The sequence below is a fragment of the Rutidosis leptorrhynchoides genome, chromosome 1 (assembly GCF_046630445.1).
Source record: "Rutidosis leptorrhynchoides isolate AG116_Rl617_1_P2 chromosome 1, CSIRO_AGI_Rlap_v1, whole genome shotgun sequence".
In the NCBI taxonomy this organism is placed as follows: Eukaryota; Viridiplantae; Streptophyta; class Magnoliopsida; order Asterales; family Asteraceae; genus Rutidosis; species Rutidosis leptorrhynchoides.
This window is the reverse complement of record NC_092333.1, coordinates 237,903,353-237,915,983: the sequence shown is the minus strand read 5'-3', so window position 1 is coordinate 237,915,983 and position 12,631 is coordinate 237,903,353. Positions and strand designations below refer to the sequence as shown.

The following is a 12,631-nucleotide window of genomic DNA, read 5'->3' as shown; positions in this document are numbered from 1 at the left end:
CCACCCTTGGATTCTTTTATTATGCCTTGACCAGAAGTCATCGCATTTTTTGAAAGTAGTAGAAAAATTTCAAACTTCGATGGTTCTGTCACTAGATTTTGATCGCCTCAGATGTAGAGTATACATGACCAGGCTTCTGACTAGCGGATCACTCATATCACTCAAGTGTTTAGGGTGACCTAATCTAATTGTATTGTTGCTTAGAAGCCAGCCGTGTAACGGTTGTCATCATAAGCTTGGTAAAGCATCGATAGCTCCACCGGTTAAGTAAGGACGGCACTGATCTTCTTCCTAGACATTCTTTCAAGAGGAAGATAGGTTGTAAGGTTGGTTGGCGGAGAAGGGGGAAGGTTGATGAAAAGGTGAAAGGTATTTGGATCTTTTTGACTTTTAAGAGAATTGATAGACTTAGGTTCCTCAGAGTATCTTTTTGGATATAAAGTCGCTTGAATCTCGCGATGAGTTCTTTGGAAGATGCGGATTTTGTGAAGACTTTTGTCTATAATTTTTCTTGGCTCTTCCGGCAATCCTTCTTTGGGCTACTTCCTTGGGTTTTTCTTGCCTTTATTTTAAGATTTTGCTCTTTCATGATCAGTATATTTTTTTTTTTTTGGCATACCCTTTTCTTCATAACTTTTGTCTTTTGATCCTGGTGCCCAGAGAGGAAGTGATAATTCACCAAAAATAGGTCTTTGACCTATCAAAAACAATCGGGGGGTTCGAAAACTTTCGATAAGTGCTTTTAAAGTGAACTTGATCGATCTATCTCTTTATTGGTCTTTGGAAAAATAGGAAAGGAACCAAGGTGAATGGGTAGTGTATTTTAGTGTAAATTTGGGGGTTTTCTGATTCATCACCCCTTTGGCGTGAGTTGATTGGTTTAAATGCGTGGAGTGGAAACAGAAACGGATGGTTTTTGTCTTCTCTATTTAGAATGATTTCGGAGGGAGTATCACACCTACACCATGTATGGTGCATACTAACCATTGGCCTTGAAACGTATATCAAAACCAAGGTCTAACTCTAACCAAACACCGGCACGCTCACCAAATGAATTGACAAAGTACTGTAGAATGGATTGTTCATACAGGCACTTTGAGTCCAAGAATTCCTTACTTTTCGGGAGTAGGGGTCGTGCTTGGTCATGCGTAGCCTTTTACACATTTACTCGGAAGAAATCTTTTGACAAAAATCATGAGTTTTAACTTAATCGTTTTGTTCTAGTGAATGTTCAGAAAACTAATTTTTGGCAATTTTATACAATCTTTTCGGTAAAATGAGGTGAGAATTTTTTCCAATTTCACTATTATTCTTTGCTAATTACTTTCAGACCAAAGAATTTTATAAATTTAGCGTTTTACAGTTTTCTTTACCAAATACCCCACACTTAGAAGAACATTATCCCTGATGTTCCCTAAAATAGAATATTTTAACACTTTGATGAATCTCTATGTTTATTGTGGGTATAACCCCACACTTATAGATCTTAGTGTGTAATAATTGAAAGAGGTTTGAGGACAGATTACTTCACTACGGTCAAGTTATTCTTAGTGCATGGACTTCTTATGGTCAAGCTATGCTCCTAGTGCTGGAAAGGACCAGTCTCTTTGATATGATTCTGCGTAAAGAACAAAAGAGAGTAGCATTTCCACTGGATATATTTTTATACAATTCTTTTATGAAAAAGATAAAGATAAAATTAAAAGGAAAGGAGTCTACGAATACTGCCCTGGCCTGTGTGTGGAATAGTGTTTTTGAAGTATCCGAAGGAGCCTAGGATGTCCTCCTCGTCTTCAAGTCTTGGCAAGTCCTCAAGTGGTTGTCCCGCATCCAAATCAAGGTGCGAGAGACTCTTGAATGGCTCCTCATTAGGGATGTTCCCAGTTATCTCAAAAACCTGAGCCATAGGAGGTTCCACTGAAATATGAACTGTGACTAGATGGCACCCCTCAGGTAACTCAGGGATAGGAACTGTCTCTATCTCGTGCTAAGCATAACCGATGGTCTCAATAACTGGAGTAGGTGGAGCAGCTGAAGCAGTCAGTATAATAGGAGTAGCACGAACGGGAGCGACTGCTGAGGCTACGGACTGAATTAAAACTTGAGCAGAGCGTCTAGGAGTAGTTTGACGTGCAGGTGGAGCACGACGCGCTAACCTGAATGAAGAAGGCCTTAGTTTACTTTAGGGCATTCCTTGACGTTGAAGATATGCTCTCAAAGCTCTGTAGAGTCTATAGTGATCTCTAAGTAATGCCCATGTGACGATCGGGTCACTCATGGTAGCTCCATGGTGAATCACAACCAGTGATTCACAAGGCTCTGGATGCTCAGCGGGCCTAGAGGCTAAATGCCTGGAGCGTCCTAGTGGAGGAACTGGCGGTGCCATACTGATATGCTCATCAACATTCTCTAAAATCAAATGTCTCGAGCCTAGCTATCCCGTTGTAGGCATGGGCTGGTCTGTACTGCTCTCTGAAAGATAAACCCTAGGAGTCCTCCTATTACGGATGGGTATGCTGTAAGAAGCACCTGTACTTAGCATTTTGTCAAGATACATTTCACGATAAATTAAAATTAAAAAGGATAAGAAAGGGGTGCCTCCCAAGAGCGCTTTGTTTATCAAGTCATTATAACTCGACTTCTTCTGGTATTTCTTTAGAATGGATCAAGGCAGAAGAGATATTCTCCCTGTTGCGGTCTTCTAGATACCCTTTCAATCGGTGGCCATTGACTTTGAAATTTCCGGTGGGTCCTTCTAATTCTACGGCTCCATGCGGAAAGGAGTGTATTACTTTAAATGGTCCACACCATCGTGATCTGAATTTATCAGCGAATTTCTTGAATCGAGAACTGAAGAGTAGAACTTTATCTTTAAGAGAGAACTTTGTTGGTATAAGTTTTGTATCGTGTGATAGCTTCATTCGTTCCTTGTAGATATATGACGTTTCATATGCTTGGTCTCTTAATTCAGCGAGTTCAATCATCTGCATCTTCTGATGCCTAGCGGTTACTGAAGGATCGAGGTTACAAGTTTTCAGTGCCCACCGAGCTTTGTATTCGAGTTCTAGCGGAAGGTAACATATTTTCCATAGATCATGCGGTAGGGTGTAGTTCCTAGATGATTCTTGTAAGTAGTCCGGAATGCCCACATAGTATCATCTAGTTTCTTGGCCCATTTATTCCCATGACGGCCGACGGTTCATTCTAGAATTCTTTTAAGTGCTCTGTTAGTGACTTCAGCCTTGACCATTAGTCTGCGGATGATAGGCGGTTGACATCTTGTGGGTTACTTTGTATTGTTGCATCACCTTCATGAATTGATTATTACAAGAAGTGTGTGCCGCTATCACTTATTATAGCGCGGGGAGCTCTGAATTGGTAGATGTAACATCCCGCCTTTTTCCGTTTACCTTTCGTTATACTATTTTAAAGTTCGTTATATAATTATAACATCCTCCGTTAATACGCGTTCTACAATATCTCGTGTAGGTAATTCACGCACCCGATTCAAACTCGAGGGACTAGACTTGCCAAATGACCAAAGATATTACTTGGTTAAATGGTTAAACCATCATCCCTTCACTCATTCACCTCCTTACTCTTTTACTACTCCCACTTTATTCTCTCAAACACCAAATCAAAGATTCATCACCTATTCAAGATATAGCAAGCATCAATTCAAACAAATTACATATTCGGAATCCTTGCATCTTTCTCTTCGAATCCATACCAATCTCATTGCATTTGGATAATTTTCTAAAAACATTAGATTTTGTGTTCTTAATGTTTTTAACTTATAAAAGTATTAATTAGTGTATATGGCTCAAGTCTAACATGAATATGTGATTTATATCTCGATCTTGTTATTTTAAGTAACTAGCATGAATTTGAAATTTGGTGTGTTTGAACTTGTGATTTGTTTGCCTAAATGTTGTTAGATATTAAAAGTGCATGTATTAAATGTGTTACTAGCATCACTAGCTTCAATTTGATGTGTAGGTTAACTTAGAAAGACTCCATAAACATAATTGCTAAATTTATGATTTTGAATTATGGTTTGATAGAAGTAAAATGAATTTTTGATGCATTGAATGCTTTGCAATGTGGTTTTTAAGTGTTTAGTTGTATTGTATGCATAATTACCTACGAAACGGCGTATCACATGTGTGCATTCAATTCCCAAATCATGAATGTGCATTTATGAATTTGAAGCAATAATGATGGGCATTAATTGATCATTCTATTTGGAAATTTGATTATTGCAAATGATAATTTTGATTGATAAAATGTGTTTAGTTGTGTTCCTCGTCAAATTACCTTTCCAACGATATAAGATATGTGCCTTGAATGTTTACGGTTCGTTAAATGTGTTTGAATGAAATTTGGTTTGGGACTTAGACTTTTGAAACGAGCCAGGCACCAGCTCCAGTTGATTGCCGTGGCACGACCATCCCATGTCGCGGCGACATAAGCCGTGTTCAGCGGCTGACCACCATGACACTTTTACGAAAAATGTTTCCTATGCTACGCACCTCCGGTTCACATGTAACTTGTTCTAACATGCTTATATATGATTAAAAAGCTCAGAAAAATAGTTCGGGACCCGACCCGAACGTGTTGAATTTTTCGTTGACTTTGACTTGACCAAAATTGACTTTTGTCTAAACTTAACCAATACTTGTTTAAACCGTTCTAATCTTCTTGTATACTTGATTCTTGCATAAAACTTGACAACTTGATTCACATGCTTTATAATCGAGTCATGATGAGCCATAGGACTAATTGAACACTTTAATCAACCGTGTTTACCGAGATTGATACGAACCTATTTGTTTAGGTCAAGACTAGCATTCGTTCTTGCACACGTTACTTTATGAAGTACAATTTACTATTCGTGCAACCAAGGTGAGATCATAGTCCCACCTTTTCAACAACTTTTACTTTTAAACTATGGGATGAGAAAGATATACGTATCATACTTTTATGCTTTGAACACAAGTATGAAAACAAACATTCCACAGCGAGTTAGAACAAAAAGCCTCAATTCAATTATCATTAGTTACACTTGCATGGTGTAAATGTGAACCTATGTTATGTGATCACATTGGGCTTGACGAGCCCTCATTCGGACGGTTCGCTACCATTAGCGGATGAAATATATTTTCGAGTATAGTGTATGTTCTAACACTACGTAACAGGGTACCAAACAGTTAAGTCTTGATAATTGGGTGCTCGCGAACATACTTTTGGAATACAAACGATTTGGATAATCAACTATATTAAATCTTGTGGTTCAAAAACAACGTTACTAATACACCTATGATTTCACCAACGTTTTTCGTTGACAGTTTTCTATATGTTTTTCTCAGGTCCTTGAACGCTAGGTGATACATGCTTCCGCATATTATTTTTGATACTTGCTTGGATGACGAGTATACATGCATACGTGGAACGTCTTTTGACTTAACTTAATTTGTGTCGCATAGGTTTCAATTGTACTTAAAACGTTGTAACATGTTTGGTCGTCGAACTACTTTGTAAACTTTGGAACATCTTTATAATTGAAATGAATGCGACATATTTTGGTCAAACGTTGTTTTAAAGACTTATGGCCATGTAACGGGACCTAAGTAAATGGCGCCGTCAATGACGATTTTGTCGGGTCGCTACAGATGGTATCAGAGCATTGGTTGTAGGGATTTAGAGTTCATTGGTGTCAACCCCGAGTCATAGGGTACATTAGTGAGTCTAGACTACAACCGGCATATAGACTTGCAGTAGGAATTACTTGACTACTTGTGCATTTATACTCGAACTCTTCTATTCATATCTAACTCTTATTCCATCTTAATCTCACGTTGTTTAATTTGATTGACATGCCACCTTGACTATATGAAATAATGTCGAATGCACATATGAATTAGGGTAATATAATTTCCGGGATTATATTACGGTGACTCATATGGACGTTTGATGTTATGCGAGGTGTATACAAAATAGTTTATATTTTACTAGGAAAAACTATTAAATATGATACAATTTATAGAATGGATATACTTAAACCTTGCTACAACACTTATAGGCAGTGTACCTAATCGTACAGTAGTGTAGTTTTTAGTAAGTTCGGTTCGTTCCACAGGGAAATCTTTAAACAAAGCTCAACGCTATATTAGTTTACTTTTATTAAAAATACAAATATATATATAAGTAATATTATTATTATAAAGGGGGGTTTTTACCGTTTAATGACCGGTTTGTCGATTTTAAGACTTTAGTCGCAGTTAAAATCTAATGTAAAATATAAAATAAATACAAGACTTAAATTAAAGCGTAAAGTAAATAACGATAATGAAATTGCGAATAATAAAAGTGCGATAAACTTGCGATAATTAAAAAGTACGATAATTAAAAGTGCGATTAAACAACAATAAATAAAAGTGCGATAATTAGAAGTGCAATTAAATATAAAATAAAGGAAATTAAATATGAAATAAAAGAATTATGCTTATTTAAACTTCCGTAATCATGATGTTTGACGTGTTGATTTTAGTTTTATGCCCATGGGTTAATTGTCCTTTGTCCTGGATTATTTAATATGTCCGTCTGGTTTTTGTCCATAACAGTCCATCAGTCATAAATATAAAGTGCGAGTGTCCTCATCAAATTATTCTTATACCCGAAGTTAAATATTCCAACTAATTGGGGATTCGAATTGTAACAAGGTTTTAATACTTTGTTTAATGAATACACCAGGTTATCGACTGCGTGTAAACCAAGGTTTTACTACTTTGTTAACAATTACACCAATTACCCTTGAATGTAATTTCACCCCTGTTTTAATTATTCTAGTGGCTATTAATCCATTCCCGTGTCCGGTTAAATGAACGATTATTCGTACATATAAATACCCCGCCCATCGTGTCCGATCGAGTGTATATGGTAATTTATAGGGACGCCCAATTGTAAATCTTTATATTAACATTAACAAACTTTCATTTAGTTAAACAAATATAAAGCCCATTAATAGCCCATAGTCTAATTTCCACAAGTGTCGTTCTTTTGTCCAAACCCCAATTATGGTACAAAGCCCAATTACCCAATTTTAGTAATTAGCCCAACATCATGATTACTTCGCTTTAAATAAGCATAATAATAACTTAGCTACGAGACATTAATATAAAAAGGTTGAACATAACTTACAATGATTAAAAATAGCGTAGCGTTACACGGACAGAATTTCGACTTACACCCTTACAACATTCGCTAACATACCCTTATTATTAGAATTATAATTAAAATTAAAATATAAATTATAAATATATATATATATTTTTCGTATATATGAGAGAAGAGAGATTATAGATTTTATGGTGTTTTTGTTGGTGTTTAAAACTCGGCAGAAAACTGGCTTTATATAGGACCTGACCAGCATTTTCACTCCATGCGACTCGCATGGATTTTGTGCCTCTGGCCATGCGAGTCACATGGCCACCCTGGATCCAGCCAAATTGGTTTGTTTTCTTCTTGCCGACGTAATATAATAATAATATATAATATAATATATAATTATATATAATTATATATATATTATATTATATTCTTGTGCATAGTAGACTAGATATTTTTGGTCCGTTGCGTCGGGCGTTTCTTCTTGGCTCAGGTCCCGGTTCCGGATTTTCGGACGACTTCGCGTATTATTTTATATCGTGTACTTTGCGTTTTGAATCTTGTACTCTTGTAATTTCGAGATGTTCCTCATCAATATTTTGAACCTTTTTAGTTGTATCTTGTACTTTTTAGCTCTTTGGACCTTTTTGTCTTCAATTTGTCGAATCTGCCTTTTGTCTTCACTTTTTAATATTTAAACGAATATTGCTTGTAAATCGAACAATACCAACTAAAATCTTGTCTTTCTTGGGGAATAATGCTATAAAATATATGTTCCTTTTTAGCCTTATCAATATCCCCACACTTGAGCGTTGCTTGTCCTCAAGCAATACAGTCTTGAAATAAAAACATACAAATCACTTCTTTATTCTTCACACTTTATACATCAGTGATTTTGATATGGCGGTATAAACAATGATAGTAACGATGTGGTTAAGGTGGGTGTGTCTTTTATAGTTGCCTCGGGTTTAGGTCAACGACACTGGCAATCAAATAGCCGATTTACTTTCGGTTTCCAAAGTAAAGTGCACATTTGAAAGGCGGTTTACAGTCCCACATGACTTATAAAAATGTAGATCCTTAAGGAAATTGGATCTTTATGAAAACATTTGATCTTTTGAAAATTCAAGCTAGATTTTATCCTAGACAAGTTTTCTGATTTAATCCATTCTTTGGTGTTGCAAAATATATTTGTGGATCAATATTTTGGCTAAAACTTTTAGGTTTGTGTAATCCACTGCTATCCCTGTATCGGAAAGCACACATCCAGTTTACTTGTTCCGTATATTAACTTTCGGTAAACTACCGTCCGGTTGTAAAGGAAAGCGATGAACAAGAAACTGTTAAGGCAATGTCCCGTGACATGCAGATGATTATGGTCTTTTAACGTGTCGGATGCTAGAACTATCCTTGGTAGGAGCAATAGTAAAGATCATCCTATGATTTTTCGGTCTGGCACAAGGTCCTGTCTCCGACCATGCTATGCAACCACCGTTCTTACGGTTGACACCCGATTTGGTTCAGGTGACCTAATGAATTCCAGGTGAATTTCTTAGGATTTTACGTTCAATGGTAATGAACGCATTGAAAATGGTTTTTCAGAAAACAAATCGGTTTGTATTTTTGATCAAAATATTTTCTCGTTCATGCTCGAGTTTAGATATCATCGAATTCCATGAGTTTGAATTCTCAATCTTTAAGGTCAATCTCTAGGATTGAGTATTATCAGTCTTAAAAGCTGATTTTTAATCTTTAAGGAGATTATCCTTTCTGGGGATCTGATTCATTAGTCTTATCAAGCTAATTTGCACGGTGCCCCCCCATTGTACGAGATAAATCCTTCTCATGGTTAGGATAAATCTGACCACTTGGCGACCCTGTTTGATGCTGAGGTCCGTGGATTTCCAGCCGATTTTAGTGATGACTTTTCTAGATTTTTCGTCAACCTACAGCTGATCTGGACGACAACTTCTTGTCCTAAATCAAGAAGCGCGTGTCTTTTTCGGAAGACTTTACTTCCTTTTAATGATGGAATTGATTCATCGTGTAGATCCATCTCTTCTTTTCTTTCATCGGGTAAAATAGTTTAATTTAGTCCAAAGCAAAAGTATTTTCAGTTATTTGTTACAGATATATGTGACATATGTTTAAGATAACTTGGTAAATTTTCCCACACTTGGCTTTTATTTTCCTTTTTATCGTCCTCTATTCCATTTTAAATGAATTTTAACATTTTAGTTTGTTTCTCAATTTATGTCCTTTTTGAGGTAACAATAATTTCGGTGTTAAAACCTAGTTTTATCGTTCATCAATATGTATAAACATGATTTTGAATTTATTTAATTGAAAATTTTGAAAAATTTTACTAGAAGTGGGTAGTCAGTATATAAGACCAGGGCTGTTCTTTTTTATCAGAGAGCACTAGATTCTAATACAACTACTGCTTTACTAGTATTTTTAATGGTAACCAAGTGTTTAAGATAAAAATTTTAAAATCCGAAAGAATTTAACCCCTTCCCACACTTAAGATCTTGCAATGCCCTCATTTGCAAGAAATCAGAAATAATTTAAATTATTGAGGGTGATTATCGCAGAAAAATGATTAAATTTTACCAAAGTTTCAAACATATTGTCGTTTGATTGTTTGAATGATAAATGGTGCACGTCATTTGTTCATTCCGTCTTGTTGTTATTTCACATATATTTTGCATCATTGTCGTCAAAAATTACTTGCTTTTGCTGAACTTAATGCCAGTCTTTGAAAACGCGTTGTTTTACCCTGTTTTGTGCATAAAATAGAATACATACAATACAAATATAATCATACATGCAATTTGAAATGGAACTTTGGCATCCCACTTTCAAACTATAAGAAAAATATTAGTACACAATAATAATAAGAATATCAAACATTACATAAACGTAATAAAATGTTAAGTGTTTAAAATAAAAATAAAAATTACCAACTTATCTCTACTCATCAGGAGGTGGGTTATGAGGAAAATTAGGATATGGATCCCAATTCATGTTCGCGTCCGGGTTCCATTGCTGATGATAGGTGAACTGGTATGCTGCGTCATAATCATATAAATCATAGGGTGGTCTCATTTCTGGTTGATGTGCGGGATAGTATGCGGGTCGGGTCGGATAATACATCTCGCCAGGCTGCAACTGGCTTATAATTTGGCGCTGATGATAATCCCATCGGCCATGCTCTCGTTGCCGGGAATGCTCATAGTCATTCCGACGTTGCCATGCCTCGTACTGCATATGCCTATCATAGTTCGTCATGTATTCATCCTCCATACGAACGCCTAAATCAAGAGCAGTCTCCCGAACAACTCCTATAATGTTGTTCGCCTCTTCCATTTCGTCATCCGAACCTCTTTCTACCTGTCGCTGAGGTCCCTCGTATCGATATACCCGACCACGTCTCATCAATAATACCCTTGCACCGTGATAAAGGTTTGAACTTATAGTTTCACCTTCGTCCTCTATTTCGTTCATTGGACCCCCTTGGTGCTTATCCACACCTAAATACTCTCCAATGAGAGTAATGAAAATACCACCACCTATAATACTCCCCGATTTCATCCCCGAAACTACATTAGCGAGATAATAACCAACACAATAGGGAATGTTAACGAAACTCCTCGGGTCTCTAATACACTTGAGGTAGAACAAATCGTTTACGGTCAATTTCTCCTTATTCTTACCCCTTTGTGTAATTGTGTTTGCTAAGAATCTATGAATCACCCGGAGTTCAGCTCTATCTATATCTAAGTATGTATGATTTCCACTGGCGTGAAATTCATTAAAGTGGGACATACGCCTCCAGACGGCGTTAATATCAAATTCCCTATCTATCCTTTCTCCTTGGGCAATCAGGCTATTACAGTCGGGGCTCAAAAGTTCAGCAGGGGTGTAAATCTGTAAGGCCCTGGCTAAATCTATCATGGACATTCTGTACATGCGTCCACCTAACAGAAATCTAATAAAGCTTCTATCATCTATCCTCCTAACATCACTGTTTAACTTAATAGTACTAAGTAATTCTATACACCATTCCCTATATATGGTTCTACGAATTGAAAATAGGCGCATCCAATCGTTAAACTGAGAATTACCATACCTTTGCACCAATAATTCCCGAATCGGTTCGGCAAGGTCAACTGTTTCCAAAGGTACCCAGTCAATTGCCCTTGGCATTTCAACAACCTTAAAGTAGAGAATGTGCATGTTCTTTTGATAATCTGGATACTCTATCCAACATCGATCAAATCTCAGATTTGGGTGTAACTGATCTTCATTAATGTCTAAGCTCAGAATCATTTGATGTGGAGCGAATTGACGAAACTGATTCATGAATAATTGATCTTGATCGTGATATGGAATATGTTGATCCTCATGTTGTTCTTCTTCTTGTTGCATATGTTGTTCTTGTTCATAAAACATTTCCGGTTCGGGCTCTGGTTGTCTGGACGATGATGCACCGTCCGTATCTGTATTTCTCTGCAAAACACATTAAACACAAAATTTGTGCATCCAAATATGCATTAGTGTTAGCAAAATAATAACTTGAAACAATTATGATGACATGTTCAATTCATAACACATTTTATACATATTTTCCTAACAATAATAATTCTACACTTTTACATACGAAAATGTATACAATGTTTTATCACATTTAAACTCTTAAACATGTCAACAATAATCATTATAGCAATTAAACACTTATTACATGGCATTCAAATCAAACTCATGTTCATTTTCATATTTCGTCAAGTTTACACTTTTTCAAATAAGTACATAAGAAAATGTTCATCAAGTTTTTAATCATTCATCTCAAATTATATGTCAAACTAATCACTACTAGCAATTAAACAAGTTTAAAATGGCCTTTACATTAAATTATCCAAGTTCATGAATTTTTTAGACTTAAAAAGTCTACTTTAATTCTCAAAAACATGTTTAGGCTCAAAGTTTGGATCAATTAACTACCTAAACATGTTACACTACTTAATTTAGCAACAATTCATGACAAAAATCGGCCATAACCTGTTTATATCAAAAAGACCCAAATTGCTCAAGAACACAAACCCTAGATTCTTAAAAATTTGAAGTTTTTAGCTTCAATTCATGTTAAATAGCTTCTATCTAGGATATACATGCATAATATAACATCAATTTAACACTAATTTCACTAAAAATTAACAAAAATTAAATTAGGTAAAATGGCTCAAGAACACACATAATTCGAATTTAAAGAGATTAGGGGTGAAATCTTTACCGTTCTCCTGAAGGGGTTGAGACTACTGAATCTAGGCATGATTGTTGTGAAGTTTTGCAAGAAATTTGGTGAAAAATGATGAAAATTTGAGAGGATTTGAGAGTAAGTTCGTGTATGTGTGTGTATTTGTGAGAGACAGAAGCAGATTCTGAATAAATTGATCCTGGCCAG

General features: G+C 36.0%; 1 protein-coding gene across 1 annotated transcript in view; it reads left to right on the top strand.

Annotated features, from left to right (window-relative positions):
- The first annotated feature begins 2,507 nt into the window (after window positions 1-2,507).
- Window positions 2,508-12,631, top strand: part of LOC139896026 (uncharacterized) — a 57,502-nt gene continuing 47,378 nt past the window's right edge. The window contains exons 1-2 of the mRNA XM_071878606.1: window positions 2,508-2,511; window positions 2,660-2,890. Of these exons, the coding sequence (XP_071734707.1) occupies window positions 2,508-2,511; window positions 2,660-2,890 (235 nt within the window). The remainder of the gene's footprint in view (window positions 2,512-2,659; window positions 2,891-12,631) is intronic.